The sequence below is a fragment of the Bradysia coprophila genome, unplaced genomic scaffold (genome assembly GCF_014529535.1).
Source record: "Bradysia coprophila strain Holo2 unplaced genomic scaffold, BU_Bcop_v1 contig_232, whole genome shotgun sequence".
Lineage (NCBI taxonomy): Eukaryota > Metazoa > Arthropoda > Insecta > Diptera > Sciaridae > Bradysia > Bradysia coprophila.
This window is the reverse complement of record NW_023503493.1, coordinates 17851263-17869721: the sequence shown is the minus strand read 5'-3', so window position 1 is coordinate 17869721 and position 18459 is coordinate 17851263. Positions and strand designations below refer to the sequence as shown.

At 33.0% G+C, this 18459-nt stretch overlaps 3 protein-coding genes across 8 annotated transcripts in view; 2 read left to right on the top strand and 1 right to left on the bottom strand.

The window, feature by feature from the left end:
- Positions 1-6036, top strand: part of LOC119077150 (regulator of G-protein signaling 7-binding protein) — a 68698-nt gene extending 62662 nt beyond the window's left edge. For both annotated transcript variants that reach the window (XM_037184335.1, XM_037184336.1), the window contains 3 exons: positions 3793-3929; positions 4569-4745; positions 5102-6036. In XM_037184335.1, coding sequence (XP_037040230.1) covers positions 3793-3929; positions 4569-4745; positions 5102-5220 — 433 coding nt within the window. In that variant the 3' untranslated portion in view covers positions 5221-6036. The remainder of the gene's footprint in view (positions 1-3792; positions 3930-4568; positions 4746-5101) is intronic.
- On the bottom strand, positions 2740-3367 carry LOC119077155. Its single transcript, XM_037184343.1, has one exon. It carries the CDS (start codon positions 3237-3239, stop codon positions 2811-2813), a length of 429 nt encoding a protein of 142 aa, XP_037040238.1. The 5' UTR covers positions 3240-3367; the 3' UTR covers positions 2740-2810.
- Positions 6037-11956: 5920 nt separating the features above from the next.
- LOC119077149 (glucosamine-6-phosphate isomerase) lies at positions 11957-17965 on the top strand. Of its 5 annotated transcripts, none has more exons than XR_005087751.1 (9): positions 11958-12133; positions 14877-14979; positions 15040-15167; positions 15231-15413; positions 15478-15633; positions 15703-15731; positions 15804-15977; positions 16274-16402; positions 17819-17965. XR_005087751.1 is itself a non-coding variant. In XM_037184333.1 (8 exons), exons 2-8 carry the CDS (start codon positions 14882-14884, stop codon positions 17858-17860), a joined length of 810 nt encoding a protein of 269 aa, XP_037040228.1. In that variant the 5' UTR covers positions 11957-12133; positions 14877-14881; the 3' UTR covers positions 17861-17965. The 5 variants fall into 5 exon arrangements, 1 of the variants encoding a protein (XP_037040228.1); XR_005087753.1 differs by having other exon boundaries at positions 11958-12379; positions 16274-16409; XM_037184333.1 differs by lacking the exon at positions 16274-16402 and having other exon boundaries at positions 11957-12133.
- The last annotated feature ends 494 nt before the right edge of the window (positions 17966-18459 follow it).

Genomic DNA, 18459 nt, shown 5'->3' with positions numbered 1-18459 from the left:
TGAATATTTTATTTGTTGAGAAAAACAATTGGTACTCTGCGATATGGAGCAAAAAAAGACAATAAAAGAAATTGTAGTAGGATGGACCATATCATCTATCTGGATACCCTTAAGGTCATCTGTGGTTGTGAACATCAAATAAAGTCTTTACTTTGACAGTCAGAGTCGAACTAGTATTTGTATTTATCTGAACGAAATATACGACATGAATCTGAATATTTGAAATGTAAAATAATTTTTTGTCAAATCCTTCGTTGATGGATTAAAGGACACATTTGTTATCAAGAGCGGTATCAGGTTCTTTTATTTCTCTTTTTTTATATCGAATCAGTTGGAAAATATAACGCACATTCGAGGGAGGAAGGTGCGATTTCTGAATTATTCATGAAGTATAATCATTGTACAAATAGCAGGAAGAAGTGTATTTAAGTGATCCAATTTAACCAGATGGGAAACAAAGGCACGCTTGCGAGCGCACTGGCTGGCAGACGATTTTTTGTGTTATACACGGTACATACGCCGAATAGATTCTTTTATTGACTTAACCTTTTTCTATACAGAATTATTTTATTATTTATATTTAATATGAACACTGTGATGGGCTGTGCGTAGAGAAAGTAATGTGGATGTGTGTTGTTATTATTTTATGCGTAACGTACATCTACGTATATGGGGCCGACAAAACAAAAATGTCTTACACAAAAGTTATTTTACATATTTTTCCGAATACAGAAAAAATAACAAAATTTGCTTACTAAGTAACTTTTACTGCCTCAAAATTTTACCGAAAAAAAAGTGGAAACATATACTCACTCAGGCAATGAATGTATGAAGGAAGGTAGATTCACATTTTCATGAGTTAGGTTCATGTTCGGATGGTAGATTGCGGGGTGGGAAAAAAATATAAAATTAAATTATTTATTCAATTTATACTAAAAAACGAAATATTTTTTAAGTTAAGTTTTCTTTATGCGCGGGAACAATTTGTTTTTTTTTTCGTTTTTTTTTAGTTTCGTTTATGTTCTTCTTAGCACAACAAACGCTTCAGTCAGTGGGTATATATTTTGATCTAAAGCGCTTATGGGATTATTAGATTTGTGTATTATACAGTTTAAATGGCTCTCTCGTTTTTGTTTGAGCTTATAGCAAAATAATTGGAGCCGCATTATATACAGACAACAAACGGTTATAATACTATCCTTGGTGTTAGAATACACAATTAACTTCAAGAGAAAAAGTTATACAATGAACGGCTAACAATAAGCTGCATTTTTCTGAATGCCTTTCTAGCGAAATGTTTTCTTTGTTCCTGCAAAGTCTTTGCAGGCCTCCCACGCTTTAAAAATCCTACTATTTTAGGAGTTTTAGGAGGTTTTTAGTGTTAGGTCTTAGGAGATTTTTAGGAGCTTTCGTGATAAATTCATCATTGTAGAAATGCTGATGAGCCCTTATTTCTTGTTAAAAATTCATATTTTTCCATTTACAATGGCTATTTCTAAGAAGTCTCTATTACTTGTAACATCTTTCGATTTTCTACGTGCAAAGTATCTATCTCATCATACAGGATCACGAAAAATTCTAGTCTCTCCCAAAGTTACCAAAAAGCGCTCAATTTTGGACATAGGTTGTAAAAGAGACGAAAAAGTTGGATTGTCTGATTTGAGATGTTTAAACTTTGACAAATCGTGACTAAGCGGGTATTATATATTACAATTTGATCGAGCTATCATCACTGTACTCACCGAAAATTTTTAGAACTAAATAAAACCAATGAAACTACAAACATACGTAGAGTATACTTTCATTGAATAAAACGAATTCTTAATTTAAAAACGAGTGAGACTCTTCCAAATTGTTTTTTTTTTGTAAAGAAAATTATGGCACAAAAATCATGTGTATCTGAATCCAGGATAAACCAACACTAACATTTACTGAATTTCCAAAAACGATTCCTTTATTGTGATCTAAAGAGGAGATTCTTTTGAAAAACAGGCAGCCGAAATCGGACGCCTTTTCTAGTGGACTTTTTGATATGTGCCTAGATAGGTATTGGTCCTTAGAAGCCAAAACCACTTACAAAAAAAATCGCCTAAGCTTGTGTGGCTAGTGAGAGTTGACCAAAATCCGAAAACATGCACTTTTTTATTGAAATTTCTCGTAGGCTACGAAACCTAAAAGCTCGTGTGGGTTGTCATTAGAAAGGCAATTGCATGTTCTTTCGGGACAGTGAGTTTTGAGCAGTTGAAAGTATGGGTAAAAAAAGAATAATTTCGGCGAACTTCTAACGGTTCCCGTGCATCCGAAAAGCAACATAAACACAAAAAAGGATTTCTTCAACTGAAACTAAGCTTAGCTTTCAAATAATAGCAAACATGCACGGGTACTGTTTCGATGAATGTGGTTGTGGAATGAAAATTTGATGCTCAGTATCTCTACTCAAAAAATGTTGTGTACGTGAAATGGTTGATGAAACTTTTAAGTTATTTTACTCATCCATTCATTGATTGGATTGATCTTGATCCTGATTTATGGAAGTTTATTGAAATTTTCGAAGTCTCATTTTAGGAGTTTTAGGAGATTTAGGAGGTTTTAGGAGGATTTTTGAAATTTTAAGAATTTTAGTAGGTTTGGGAGGCCTGTCTTTGCAATTGAGCTATGTGCTATTATATCCAATACACTCCCAGCAATGATAGCAGAAACAACAATGGAATGTTTAACAAGAAAAACCGAAATGAAATAAATTCCAAAAAACATAATTTAATTTTCTCTCTTCTATCATACAAGTTCTCAAACAAAAAGCATTTTCACACTTAAAATCGATGTCTGAAAGTTAGTCCAGCACCATAATTTGGTCTTCCTGTTCCAAACTGTCCACCGAAATTCCGTTGATAATTTGCATTAGCATCGAGTGTTGACTGGCGATTTTGACTTTGCCATAATCGGGCCTGTGCCTCAACATTTACATTTGTTCCAGCTTGGCGATTACGTTCGACTGTAGTTGACACTGAGCCACGATCTTGGCGCTTTTGTCTCGGATGTGAATCGAATACCTCTTCGTCCAGATTAGGTTGTTCATCTTCTTCAACATAAGTGGCTTGCGGTTGATTTTCATTGAATATGTTGACAAAATAGTCTCTTTCATCAGCTAGTTGTGGTTGAAAGTCTTGTTTGTCGTTAAGCACATATGAGTGTGTTGCAGCAATTAAGGCGAAAAGAATAAACACTCTTTTGTGAATCATTTTGCTTTCTGTGTATAGCAAATGTCTTTCAGATGATAAGAATTTTATTGTTGGTGTATTTAGTAAACAGAGCTAACTTTGCTTGTTGACTGGAATATCTCGGTGTACTGAATGCTGATGTTAAAATTCTTGGCGTTTATATATTGGCGAATTATTAGATGACTCGCGTGTGTTATGTTACCCGTATGCGTGCTTACACTCGGGGATTCACTAATCGTACGACGTCGCTTATTCAGTCCTTTTGCAATTTCTTTCAATTGCTAAACAATTACCAGGGGATTTTTATTTTGTTCCTAATTGATTCGAATTTTAAATTGCGGAAGAAGAAAAAAAAACTCATCAAACTGATTAAAGGGTCTTTTCGAACCATTAAATCTTAGACCCGATCTGTCTCCCATGGGCACAATTTTTAATGGGCCATTTTTTTCTTTAGTCTTAACCACACATTGTATAATATGGGAAGAAACACAAAGAGTGTGAAATGAAACTTTGAACTAATTTGAATGAACCCTCTTCATTTTAACACAATAAACATTTCAATTTTAATTTACAGAAATGTTGCTGATGGCATTACAACAGAGAATTCGCATCTAATTTTACTTTTCTACTTAGCGCAATTGTTTCTAAGAGAGCTGTTTAAAAGTTATCGTCTTATACAAGAAGTGCCAATGGATATGAGCGGATATTATGGTGAGTGTGAAATGATTATTAACTGTTAGATTACGTGTTTGTGCCATTGTCTAAGCCATATTCTCTTATGCTCTTCAAAATTATGCTACAGACATTTTCGAGAATTGCCGCTACTGAAACAGCATCATAATATTTACCCATTCCCTCTTCCTTCGAATGAAGTTTTATTTGGAGCACCTAGCTCTTTGGTAATGACACAGACGTTACAAGGTCAAAAGATAGAGAAATAACACTAAAAACTATCATATTTAGCATGTCCCTTTTTATTCTAGTATTTGAGTCTAGTCGATACTATGTTGTAACGCTTGGATCGAATTGTAATTTTAATCTGTTATCGATAACAACTACAGAAATAAGCGATGGGTAGTAGCTAAAGCTACCCTAATTGACAATCTTTATGACAAAACAATTGAAGTAAAAGATTATGTATCAAATAAAAGCTTTTGGTAGAATTTTGAAATCCGATTGAAAACAAGTTTATTTCTGGAAATCACAGAGTGCCTTCGCTTAATTATTCTCAAATAACTTTGTTCCATTTATTTCATATCTGATTACTGCTCCACATTATAAAGCCTTCTGATTTAACCGATTTATTTATTTCATGATAAAAATAGAAATGGAAAATATTGTTCCTTTCAGATAATCGAGCTGGCCCATCAAATCTGGGCAATGTGATCAGTCAGATACTGTTATGTAAGCAAATAACGCCCGACTTCAATCAGGAGGAATTATGTAGCATCACCAAAGATTCACAAGAACTAAACAAAATTCTAGCCGAAATGCAAGAGTTTATACCGCAGCAGGACCAATTTTTAGGTATGACCAGCAAAAAGGAAACGAGAAATAATAAAAATAAATTTTCAGAGAAAAGGATGAAGTTGTGATGGGAAAAGTATTGGGGTTTTTCTTATATATCGATATGGTGGAGGCCGGATGAGAATGTATAAATTTCATGAAGACGAAAGTATAGGAAAAGTAAAAAAAAGAGAAAAATAAGAAGATTGTAAAATTAGATATATGTTTTGCGGATGAACACTTTGCACCATTATTCCGCTTTTGTTGTACAAATGGCTTACATTTCGTTACTAATATTTCAAACTTTTATTATGAACGAAAAAAACCCTTTTTCTTGTCTCCATTTCAAAATGATAAAAAAAGAATTTATTTTCCAGAAAAAACATCCGCACTGAACGGTGACGAGAACGGACCATGGCCGGCTAAACGACGTAGAAATTCCATTTACAAAAATATGGGACTTCTTTGTTGCGTCTCACGACCAAATTATCTGTGAAATTTTTAAAGTTAACCGAAAACTTATGAACACACGGCTAGCGCATAGCACACAAATCAAGCAATACTAATATTTTATTCGACTAAACCAACATTGGAGAATGTGGAAATTTTTATTATCTTTTTTCGATTATTTTCCGGATTGAAGAGTGTAATGTAAATGTGTTGAATGGGGGTGGCGAGAAATGCTGTCAAGTTTTGTATTTTATGTAATCGAAAATGTGCATATGAAATGTGTGTGCACCATCATCACAGTGTGGAGAAAATGGAAACGACAGAAGTGGAATATGTTCGTAAATTTTGAATTAGTCACCAAATTTAATGCTCAGAATGTATTTGCATATTCATCAGCTGCATCAAGATAATGTAATTCCAGACTTAAGCATCGAGACATTTCCCCAGTGTAATATTTTGTCGTCTGCCGGAGAGTAGTGACCATGTCACTGGATACTTAATTGAATGTGTGAAAATGTTTATCATCAGGTCTTAAGCATTTTCCTACACTGTACGTTAATAGTATGTTACGTAACTGCGGGGGAAAATTTACTTACTCACAAAGGGGAAGTCAAAGGCGAGGGATATAATCCACAGAGTAAATAAGCGTACGTAGGTGCGTATTATATTTTACATGCTACCATCAATTAAGAACTTTTTCACAGACACAAATGGTGCTGAAAATTCTTTCAAACAAAAGAAGTAGTAGACTCGACGTTGGTTCTGATGATAAAAACTGTGATGTCTGTGAACGTAAAAAAACTTACTTCCCAGATATGATCATACAATAGCGTTTTGTGTACTACTCGGACAAACAAACACATCAAAACATATTCAATTCTCCAGAACTTAACAACCTGGGACGACACAGAAAAAATGTCGTAATTCAATTCCTGAAACATTGAGATAACTTTCCTTGCATTTTTTTTTCCAATGAGAATTGCTTTTTTTTACATTCCATACATAAATGTGAGTGCACGCGAAATATGATGGTAAGAACACGATTTTTTGTAAATAAAAATAAAAAAAATTAAAAATGAAAATCTTCAATTAAATCAATTAACTAGAAAATGTAACACGATTATCAAAAAGTATACTTTTTAGTACACCAAAAATGAATGTAAAATGTTTTTGTGTAATCGCATTATATATATAGAGTATAGAAATTATGATCGGATGTTGTTCGACGTGTAGCAGAAATTATTACCAAAATGTTAAATAAAGACAAAACTAAAGGGAGTTTATAAACAAACAAACTGCAATCAAACGGTTTTACGTGTATAATTAAAGGAAATTTTTAATGAAACTGTCGTAGCAGAGAACTCATATAAAGTAACTTATTATAGTGAATCGACATTTATTAACATTTATAGATAGAAATACTGTGATATGAATTTATATTTTCATTTATTTAAATTAATTAACTAATTCCATATACTCGTATAAATAGATCCCTCGCTTATATAGAACGAAAGACAAAAGAATTCTTAGATTTACTCGCTAAACCATATTTCTTTGGTAAGATTTTCTCTCTGTTTATCTGCTTTTGCAATTGAGTTACGAAACAATCGGTGTCGTAGATGAAGTTTTCCTGTGAATTTATGCAGGTGGACGAATTTTCTCATTCTTTGTGTTTCTGCTAGAGATCAGTTGCATGTACAATGCTTTCGACTGACTGTGACTCGGGTGTAATGTCTTCTAAGCTTCTTCTAAAAACCCCATGGTTTTTTAATTACTATTCCCCTAATATAAGGACATATTATTGGTAAAGTCGTTCAGTTATCGAAAACTGAAAATTACCGAAAATTTATCGAATATGATTTTTGGTGAATTCAGTAAATGTTTAGGACATATCGGTAAATTTCTGTGAATTCAAAATTTACCAATAATATGCCGTGCCTAATATCGTCTCTAATTTTTTGAAAATGGTGAGAGCGTTGCGATGCAATTTCTAAATCTGAATCTGATACTTCTTTTTGTTTAAAATATCGCTTATCCATTGCTATACAGTGTGGTTTTACATAAGACACCATGAGTTACAGCTAAACGCCTTTCTCTTACGCCTTTGAATAAAATTGCACGGCAGAGTCAAATAAACCAGGCAGGAGTCGTTCATTTTCGAAACGTCAAATGAGGTACTATGTCACTTTGTATGAAAATGAACTCAAATGAACACTAAAATAAATTGAAAAAACCTAATTCGCAAAAAATAGACTGTTAGATTATTCATTTCCCCAGTCAAATCAAGCACTCCTGCATGGTTTACTTTACTCTGTCGTGCTAATTGTGTTATAATTGCCCACTCTCTTGGCTCGATCAAATAATCTAATTTACTCAAAAATACAATTTCCATCATTCGTCCCATGTTTTCCTCGAGGTTTTAACAATAAATTGTGAACGGAAATAATTTTCCTTTAATTTTAAGCATTAGCGGTTGAGTTTTGTTATGACACCACTCAGTTCTCGAGTTCGGTTTATGCGGGTGTTTTTGGAAAATAAAATAAAAAATATTTTGCAACTGAAAAAAGATGAAATCTCCTAAAAGTCTATAACTTGTACATCACTGTAGAAAAATGTAGATAAACATTCTGTCAAAACGTAGTTCTAGAGCACAAAATGTGTTTTAAGAGTAGGTTTATAAAGTGTAAACGTGACTAAAATTATAGTACAGCATAGTAATGATGTAAAGGATTATATAAACAAAATGTAGCCGTTTTTGTCCAAGTTAGTTACACCGAATACATATAAAAATGAAATTAATGATAAATCAAAATTATTTTTAAACCTATTGTACGCGATGCATATATACATAAATATAACCCTTTATATACATAAATGAATTCATATTTTTAACAATTATAATACAAATCAAAACAAGTGAATTAAGTAAAAAATATTTATAAAAAAAAATTCAAAAAATTAATAAATAATGAAATTAATTTAAAGAATAAATAGTATGGTATGTTGTGGACCAATTTCATTAGATTTTATTAAATTCAATTATATAAACAAAGGAAAAAAATTGTATTTAAATTAGAGAATTAGTTTTCTGCTCATTATTAATATTATGGCACAGATGATTATTTTTTTGGATAAATCATGCACATTTTATTAGCAGTTCAATATTTTGCACAGTACTTCTTTTCGAAATCGAAGTCAAGATCAAATTTAGATCTTTTTTTTTTTTGTTTGTTTAAATCATAAACTTTTCAATTCAGCATTTCAATTTAAAATTTGTAAATTGTGTATAATATTTTGGGATTTGCTTGAGGTAGAAATAAAATTGGATTATACTTTTAAAAAAAATTGTAATGTAAAAATTAATCAAATTAAATTCGAGAAACAAAAATAAATTTGAAATGTAAAAATTATTGATAAATTTCAATCTCAAATTTGGCGAAAATATAAATTAAATAAAAATAAAAATTTAGAGAAAAATCTAGAAAATATTGGCAATTATTGTATTAGAAGCGATATATACGTTTTGTTATGAAACAAGACTCCAGTTACATAAATAAAAAATATAATTTAAAAGAAACAAATCGGTTTTTTGTGTTGAAAAGTGTAAAAAATAGATAAATAAATGTCCATTTACATGTTACGGACCAGTCAGTGAACATAAGGGTACACGGTGAGCTTGAAAATGTTTACAGTTTGTTCAAAAATGAAATGCACAGTTTTTAGTATTTCGAGATATTTCAAAATTTCAATCTGTCAGATAGTAAAGGATGCGTTTAATTAACCGGCGCATTAACAGATTTGAAATTTGAATGGTTTTTTCCACAGCTACAGATTTATGCATGTTAAGTTTCTTACATTTTTTGCAAATAGCATTTTAATAGTAGGAAACTTAGATTTCGTCAGAAGAATTTGCGAACGGAAAAATGTAAATTTATTTTTAGTCTGAGTATTGTTCTACATCTATGATTTCTCTTAGATCGTGTCTTTATTCAAAGAAATCGATGGTGTTGTACAGCGGCTAACTGTTCAACTTCAATTAGCAGCAAAAAATCATCACGGAAAAAAATTCAATTATTCGAAGCAAATTTAATGTTGAAAATTTGGTTCGAATATTTAAATATTTGTCACAAATATTTCAAATAATTATGAGAAATAAATTCAAAATTATTTGTGACAAATATTATTATTTGTCACAATTTTTTTTAAATATTTATGACAAATAATTTTGAATTTATTTCTAATAAATAATTTAAATATTTGTTGCAAATTTATAAAATATGTGTCACAAATAATTTAAATATTTGTCACAATAAATTTGGAATTTATTTGTCACAAATATTTAAAATTATTTTATATTTTATATATTTGTCACAAATAAATTGCGAATTTATTTGTTACAAATATTTACATATTTGTGCCAAATATTTACATATTTGTAGAAAATAATTGTTGACAAATTTTTTTCCCTGATGCTTATTCGTGTTTCCAATATCGTCACTTCAAGTGCTGATAAAACTTCTTGTAAAAAATTTGCTAAATGTATGAAGCAGACGGTCTTTCTACAGATTTGAGTATTCAAAGACCATCGATTTGTTTGAATAGAAACACGATCTAAGAGAAATCATAGATGTAGAACAATACTCAGACTCAAAATAAATTTACATTTTTCCGTCCGCGAATTCTTCCTACGAAATCTAAGTTTCCTACTATTAAAATGCTATCTGCAAAAATTGTAAGAAACTTAACATGCAAAAATATGTAGCTGTGGAAAAAATCATTCAAATTTCAAATCTTTTAATGCGCCGGGTAATTAAACGCATCCTTTACTATCTGACAGATTGCAATTTTGAAATGTCTCGAAATACTAAAAACTGTGCATTTCATTTTTGAACAAACTGTAAATAAAAGAGATCTTGCATATTCACTTTGACTGTGCAAAAGTGTTTGTGGGGTAAAATTAAAAATAATTGTCAAAAACGAGTCATCTCCACACATTTTTAAAAATTTTCCAGTAAATGGTGAAAAAATATTGTTGCCTACGAGCGTCTCTTTATTTTTAATCGATGGACAACATGATTATTTTTAAAATGTACATTTATCTCCTGCAAGCTGATATTTCATACATTACGCGTTTCTGCATATAAACACAAAAACACACAATCATAACCACAGCCTATACGATTGGATAATTCACACATAATCCACCTAGGGTAAATTTACTTTCCATCTACTGAAAAAAAAAAATCGCCGAACGGCGGAAGCGAACACGGGACCAGCAGCATATCAACCAAATATGCTGACCACTACTCCAACGAGTCACATAACGCGATGCAATTGGTGTCGGTAGTGGTTCGTTCGTCACTTCTACATCGATCAAATAATCAGAGTAGTCGGAATGATGTGATTTGAACGAAATGTTGAGGTGGATAGTATATGTGTGTGAGTAAATAAAGGATTCTCTGTATGTTTTTTTTTTTTGTTGTGAATGCGTTTTAAAACAACATGCTTAATTAATTAATTTTAAATCCAAATTTTTGTGGTTATTTCGCTAATGTATGAAATATCAGCTTGCAGGAGATAAAACATTGTTCTACCTTGGTGTATATTTCTCGAATCACTTCTTATGTACAATTGTACATACGAAGTTATTCTCGAAATATACACCAAGGTAGAAAATGTACTATTAACAGTGCCAGAACGAAAAAGTTTTGTCTCTGCCTCACAAACACTTTTGATCAGTCAACTGGAATATGGAAGAACTTTTTTATTTAAACTTTTTTGAAGCTCACCGTGGGAATGGCCTTATGATACAAACGGAACAGCATAAAATTTCCCTGTTTCTAGACCCTGAAAGTACTCTGAAAAGCTCTTTCTGCCACTTGGTAGACACGGTTTATAGGTTGGCACACGGATATCCGATACCGCTTCACAATAAGCCCGTATTAGTCAATAAGGTCAATAAATGAGGTTTTCCACGTACTACGAAGTAGGAGGAAAGCAACATTTTCAAGGCCCGTGATCGTACGGGTTCAGGACAATTTTGTGCCAAACATGTAATTTTGATCTTGTTTATTTCATTTACATCGTCCCATCCCGTTTGAAGACCATATTTTAAGTCATAAGTCCAGAACTGGTGGCTGCCTTTACCGATGCCTATACTCTTTATGAAAGTCTGCCAGAGGCCTATACATTCCTACAACATTTAAACTTTTAGAAACATGTTTATCTCGAGCTATCTATCACACGAAAACTCCGAAAATGGGAAACAAACCAAAAAAGTAAAAGATACTAATTTCTCAGAATTGAAAGACGATTCAACTAGTAATAGTTTGCGTGGATAGCCGAATTGGTTCAAGTTTTGGCGATATTACTCTTAAATGAAAAAAGGAGATCTCAATGCTAAAGGCTAAATTAGGAACTTACGTGACTCTGAGCTTTGTTGCTATTTTGAGCAGTAAATAACATATTATGGTCTTGATCTAAGAAAAATGGAAAGTATTGTTAGACTTCTACCTTTTTTTGTACTCTTAAGAAATCAATTGTTCAACCAGTTTTTTCGTATTGATAGCCACTATAAACAAACTAAAAGTTAGGCTCGTTTGTGCAACATTCCTCTTCAGCACTTTCTCTCGTGATTCTGGGCTCATCATCTGTATAAATTCTGTATAAATTCGAAAATTTCCCTCTTTTTTAGTTCGAAGATTGGAATCGATTTGCTCACACTTTTTATGAATGAGTAGAGGAGAGAGGAGTATTTGACGTTTGGCCCGTTCACAAAGTGTCTGATAGTGGATTCAATTGCAACGAAAACGTCAGTTTACCAAGTTGATTACATTTTATCAGTACACACTAGAGTATCCACTTAATCCCCATTTCGATCGATTTATTGTTTTAAGTGTAAGATTACGTTTATGTGAGAAAATAAAACTACCCAACCAGCAGATAACAGCAGAATTTAGGTAAAATTTATTCATATTATACATCTCAGTGGTTGTGTTTGTTTTAGCTCCTTTTATGTGAACAAACTAAGTCAACATTTTGACCTTGGTGAGATCTTATATTTAAAGGCTAAGGACAAGGCTACGATAATCTAATGGAGTCCATATGCTACTCATATTCAAACAATTCAGTTCATTTACCTCATATCTTTTTGTTAGAGTGTTCTATTCAATATATGGATCCGAGTCATTGATACTGTTTTTTCGGTAAATTTGAATTTCATTTCATTAATAAAACGACGACTAAAAGCCGGTTTTATTTTGGCTCGTTATTGAACTTGTATGTACAACTGGTGGTTCGATAAGTTTCAGAAGAATTGTTATTGTGAAGCAATTTATTATGGGTGTTCTCAGATAACATTTTCGGAATATTTTTTTTTCATTTGATGTATTTATTCTACATTTACATGAGATAAGTGAACTCAGTACTTGACTGTTATTATATATGATGGTCGTATTTCATTGATATGTTTGTTGCGATCTTCAAAAGTCTATGAGATATTGAATGCACTGGCACCGTCTTTCGATTCGATTTTTTCAATTTGTGAATGAGCATAGGAAATTTTTGTTTGTTTCTCCCCAATGGGCCGATATAAAAGGTCACACACATCGACATAATCTAAAGTGGTTTGATACTTGAGAAGGCATAATAAAAATAATTAAAAAAACGAGATAAACAGGCTGCCTATATTGCAACGTCATCGCAAAATTTGGTGTTTCATATTTCGGTCTCTACCCAGCCAAATTTTCAGCGACAAGATACTCAATTGAAATAATATCGGATTCTCGTCGGAAAGGTCGAAAAGGTTACTATGTCCCGATTTATATGCCCCATTCATCAGTTGAGTCAATTTGATAAAGAAATTGAAAACAAAGTCTAAAAATATATTTGAATTACTTCTTCAATGAAGATAGTTTCTGTTGATTCTCGCTTCCAACATTCTCTAAATCATTAAATAAGCAATGAGCATAAAATTCAATTTAAATAAATATCTACCTACAAATCTTATCTTCTCGTCGGTATTGTTTTGTCAGCATTAATAAATATTGATTATGCTGACGTTATTTTTGACAAATCAATTTTTGGATGAATTCCAATTGAAATCGCGCGATTCATTTTGTTGAAGCAAGTTGAGAAACGAGATTGAAATAGTTATTTATACAACCGAGTGATAAATGCTTTTTTAGGCACTAGATGTGAAGATTGTCACTCGAGGCCGTAGGCCGAGTGTGACAATACACATCGTGTAGACAACGGAAAGTCCTACTTTTCGTCACTGTTGCGAAAAGAAATATTTTGGGGATGCCTATTTCATGAATAGGGTTAACAATCATGAGATCAGATTCGATTTTGTTAACCTGTCACATTTGGACATTTGTTATCGATAACGGCGACAATAAAAAATGACAATCTCAGGGTAATATGGTCATTTATAGAGTAAAATGCATGTTTAAAAAAATTGAAGTACAAGATTTTAAATCGACAAATTAAAAATACTTTGATCGATAGAAGTAATAGACCAGATAATAATGCTGTGGCTATGGGCTATGATGATGTAAAATCAAAGAAGAATTTCGGATGTTGTTGTGTGATCCATCTTCAGCTAGAACAACATTAAAATTCTCTTTAAGCTAAAACTAGATAACATGAAAAGTCACGTATACAAATTACCATAAATTGGATGCGATTCCAATTACATTAACATTCTAATTCGCAAAATTACTTTCTCGTGAAATTCTAACACGATCGTCAAAAATTGAAACTTGTTTTGATTGATATATGAAAATGACATGACGTAAAATGAAAGACTAACCGGCATGAAGTTGCTTGAACGAATTCATCACATTAGTGTAGGTCGCATGTAGCATGTTTAACGATTTGAAATTTTGAGCAGATTCGCCTTAAAGCCAAATGAAGCACGCTTCTAGCGTTTTTCTCTTTCAATTCAATTTCAATTTCAATTCTTCTTTGATTTTACATCATCATAGCCAACCTAATCTCACAACCAAGTCTTGACAAAATTATTATTGGTCCTACCGGTCATATGCCTGTAACGGGTTAAGATAACAGACCGATGCGAAGAGAGCTATTTTCGTAAAGATGTATGCATGTTTGCCGATGTCAGTAGAAATAATATTCGTGTGTCTCATTCTTTCCCATTGTGATAAATGGAAATTTAAACAGTACCGTACGAATCATCTTTTTTTAAATCTATAATCGAGATTTAATCTTAGATAGGATTTCATCTATGACCCTGTCTATGACCCTTTCTCATTTCAAATTTTTCGAGCGGACGTAAGTCTAACTTAAGGTTTCCGAGAGCAGAATTACCATAAATTCTTACAAGCGAACGAATGAGTTTCAATCTCCGACAACTGGAAGCACAGCGTAAAGTTTAAAAATTTAATTTGTCATCATATAACGTGGAAGACATCGTATATTTATCGATGCATATGGATAAAGAAAGGATCTTTCTTACTTTGAACGTTCTGAACAAATCAGTTCTGAGTAATTCTTTAAACAGTAAGCATCTTAGACGACTCAAGGTAAATTTTGTGAAAGTTAAAGGAAAAGTTATCGCTGTGCTGTTGCACTCAGTTTCTCACCTAATTCCCTTGACTGAAAGTCATGGGTATTTTGCGATTTCCTGGTGTCTTCTCTCTCGAAGGTTGTCTAAATTAATATTTTGTTTTAATTTTCCAGACAAAATGCGTTTAGTTATATTAGATACATGTGCAAATGTCGGCGAATGGTCAGCCAAATACGTCATGAAGCGTATTCGCGACTTCCAACCAGGTCCCGGCCGGTATTGAACGATAAAATATTGATCACACTTTACGGATTTAATTAATTTTGAATTTCATAGATACTTTGTACTCGGACTACCGACTGGATCCACTCCCTTAGGGATGTACCGTAAATTAATCGAGTATTACAATGCCGGTAACGTTTCTTTCAAGTACGTAAAAACGTTCAACATGGACGAATATGTGGGTAAGTCAATTTTAATTGGCAGCGTTGGTAGATAATGAAAGATAATGAATTCTTGCCTTAAAGGGTTGCCGAGAAACCATCCAGAGAGTTACCATTACTTTATGTGGGAAAATTTTTTCAAGCACATTGACATACTGCCAGAAAATGTTAACATTCTCGACGGCAATGCGCCAGACCTGTCTGCAGAATGTTCATCATTCGAGCAAAAAATTAAGGATGTTGGTGGCATTGAGTTATTCATCGGAGGTACAAATTGACATTCCAATAATTGGTCTTACTTTCTAATGAGCTCAACAATCTACCTCCAAAGGCATTGGTCCCGATGGTCATATTGCGTTTAATGAACCTGGTTCATCACTGGTATCACGTACACGAGTAAAGACATTGGCTCAAGATACACTAGAAGCAAATGCTAGATTTTTTGGAAACGACATGAGCAAAGTGCCGAAGGAAGCGTTAACTGTCGGTTTGTATTGATTTATTCACTCATTACTATGCGTGACGGTTTCACATAAAACTATTCAACTATTCGCAGGAGTTGGCACCGTCATGGATTCAAAAGAAGTAATTTTTTTATTTCGATATCGGTTTTCATGAACGCATTCATTATCTTCCGTTCTTTCATCCACAAAACAGGTGATGATATTGATCACTGGTGCCCATAAGGCGTTCGCTCTGTACAAAGCTATTGAAGAGGGTGTGAATCATATGTGGACTGTGAGCGCTTTTCAACAACACGCCAACACTCTCATGATCTGTGACGAGGACGCGACATTGGAATTGAAAGTCAAGACCGTCAAATATTTCAAGGTTTGTGAAGAAACAAGAAACCGTAGATTATGATGTTGTTTGTCTTGTTTTCGTATCGTTTACTCTTTCTGTTCTGTGTATGGTGCAGTGCTATGTTCTACGTTCGCAACCAATGAGTCTTCTTGGTAAAGTTTTCTTTTTCGCCCGAACATTATCGGTTAAGGCGAAATAACTCTTACAGTCGCTCGCTAACTCTCAAACTTAATTTCTCAAATAAATTAGCATTAAATTGGTGGTGGCGGTGTATACGTTTTATTTTAAATATTCTGCAATAAAATCAATTCGAATTGATTTAGGGTCTGAGTGCTGTCCACCACAAACTTATTGATTTGAATGAGCCATTTTTGGAGCACAGGCGATAGAAAAAAAATCTTTTACACTGGATCGACAACATTTACGCCATTTTTATTAAAATTACGCATCTGGTAATTGGTAATATAAATTAATTTCATTAGTCGTAGATTTAAACGAAGAGAATTAAGAATCATTCCGAGATTGTTAACAGTAGAGTCAATTCAACAAGTATTACAAATATAGGAATTGAGTAGAAAGACAGGCATCACTTAATTCATTTTACGTGCTTCTGGTCGGTAAATTCATTTTTTCGAGTAAATTTTTCGCATTTACCGACCACAAGCACGTAAAGCACGTTAGTACCAAGTTCGAAATTTTTATTTTGACGATTGGAAATACAGACCTCCCCTTCGGGTCGGGCCACAACGTCTCCACTCGTCAAAATAAAAATTTGGAACCTCGGATGTAATGTCCTATTACGGCTTCTGGTCGGTAAATTCAATTTTTGAGTACATTTTTCCCATTTACCGACCAGAAGCGCGAAAAGCACCGTATGTAACGAGGTTCCAAATTTTTACTCGTCAAAATAAAAATCTTCAATGTCGTCGGACGTAATGTACGTTACATGAATATAGGATGAAGTAGTTTAATTAATTCACCATTCGACAATGAATCAACATACGTGTGAAGGTTATAATACAATTCTCACCCACAACTTCTTTCACAAAGGTTTTTACTGCATTTTCATCGTAGATTTCCTCACATTTCAAAATCGTAAGAGTGCATTGCCATTCATAAATCATAAAGTAAAATGTAAAAAGCATAGTTACATGGGTCAATATCAATAAATTTCACAGACGAGTATTGTTGTGAGTGATACGGCATGGGCCGACGTACTAATTTACACTGAAAACTACCAAAGCACCATCCTTGTTCTCATAGCTGAATACGGTTGTTTCGTGAAGTTCTACCCTGAAAACTACAACAGCGCCATGTTTGCTGACCAGTGATGAAAACGTCAACAAGATCCATGCCATATTGCAAGCCAAGTATATAATAAACACTGAAACAAATCTTCAACAAATCACGAAAAATACGGAATGCAGTATCATATTTCGTTTGGTGTAGCGCTAACAATTTCTGTAGATTTAATCGAATGTGGGGAATATCATAGCATGAATGTGGGAAAAGTATTTCGACACTGCAAAAATTCTGTTCAACGTGTCCTGCACTCGAATCCACGGGAAAATTGGGCTCGGTGTGTCCTTCAGATTTTCATTGTCTTTTGTGAATATATACAGAAGGTCGATGCAGTGCAATTACATTTAAGTTTTCGCATAATATCTTTCTAATCAGATAGTTACCATTGAGAATACGTCTTACAAGTGCAGAATTAGAATTTGTGGAATATAATTTCGTTAGTCTGTTTTACTTAAGAAAATTTCGATTAATAGCTTTTTAAAGTTTCTTTTTAAACGTTACATCGATTTCGTTCCTCTTGTTTTCTATTTTAGCAACTACGATACTAACAACAAATTTACTTTCAGGGTCTAATGGAATTACATTCAAAGCTGATTGCTGAATCTTAGTAAATTTAAATCCAATTGAAAATTAGCGTACAATTTTTGTTCATTAAAATGTATTTTTGTAATTCAACATAAAACGGGAAAAATAAACTAACTAAAACGGGTAAATTGAGTTTTGTATATGAATACGAACGAGCACGACACGAGAATAACTTCGGAAGATCTCTGTAATCTGATAAACTTTGGCTACAACTCACGAGGTGAATGTTCCTTTAGGAGTTGATTCGAGTATGAAGAGTGTTTCAATGTTAACAACTTGAAAATCCACACTCAGATGCAGATTCATTCACCACTCCAATAATACCGCACATTAGTACCTTTGTAGTGACTTAAACATTGTACTTCTCGAAAACAAATCTACTCGACAAATCCAGCATAAGGAAAAAATCTGATTGAAAAATTGAGCGTTTTTTGTATTGATAGCAACCGGGAGATGGCATTTTTGAAATCAGCTTAGTGTCTCACAGAATTTCAATGATCATACATTCAGTACTTGGTGGTATAAGGTCAACATCGTTCTCACTTTACGAAAAACTCATTCCGTGCGGACCAAATGCGTTGCGAAAATCTGAGATTACAGGACATCTTTATAAAATAAAAAA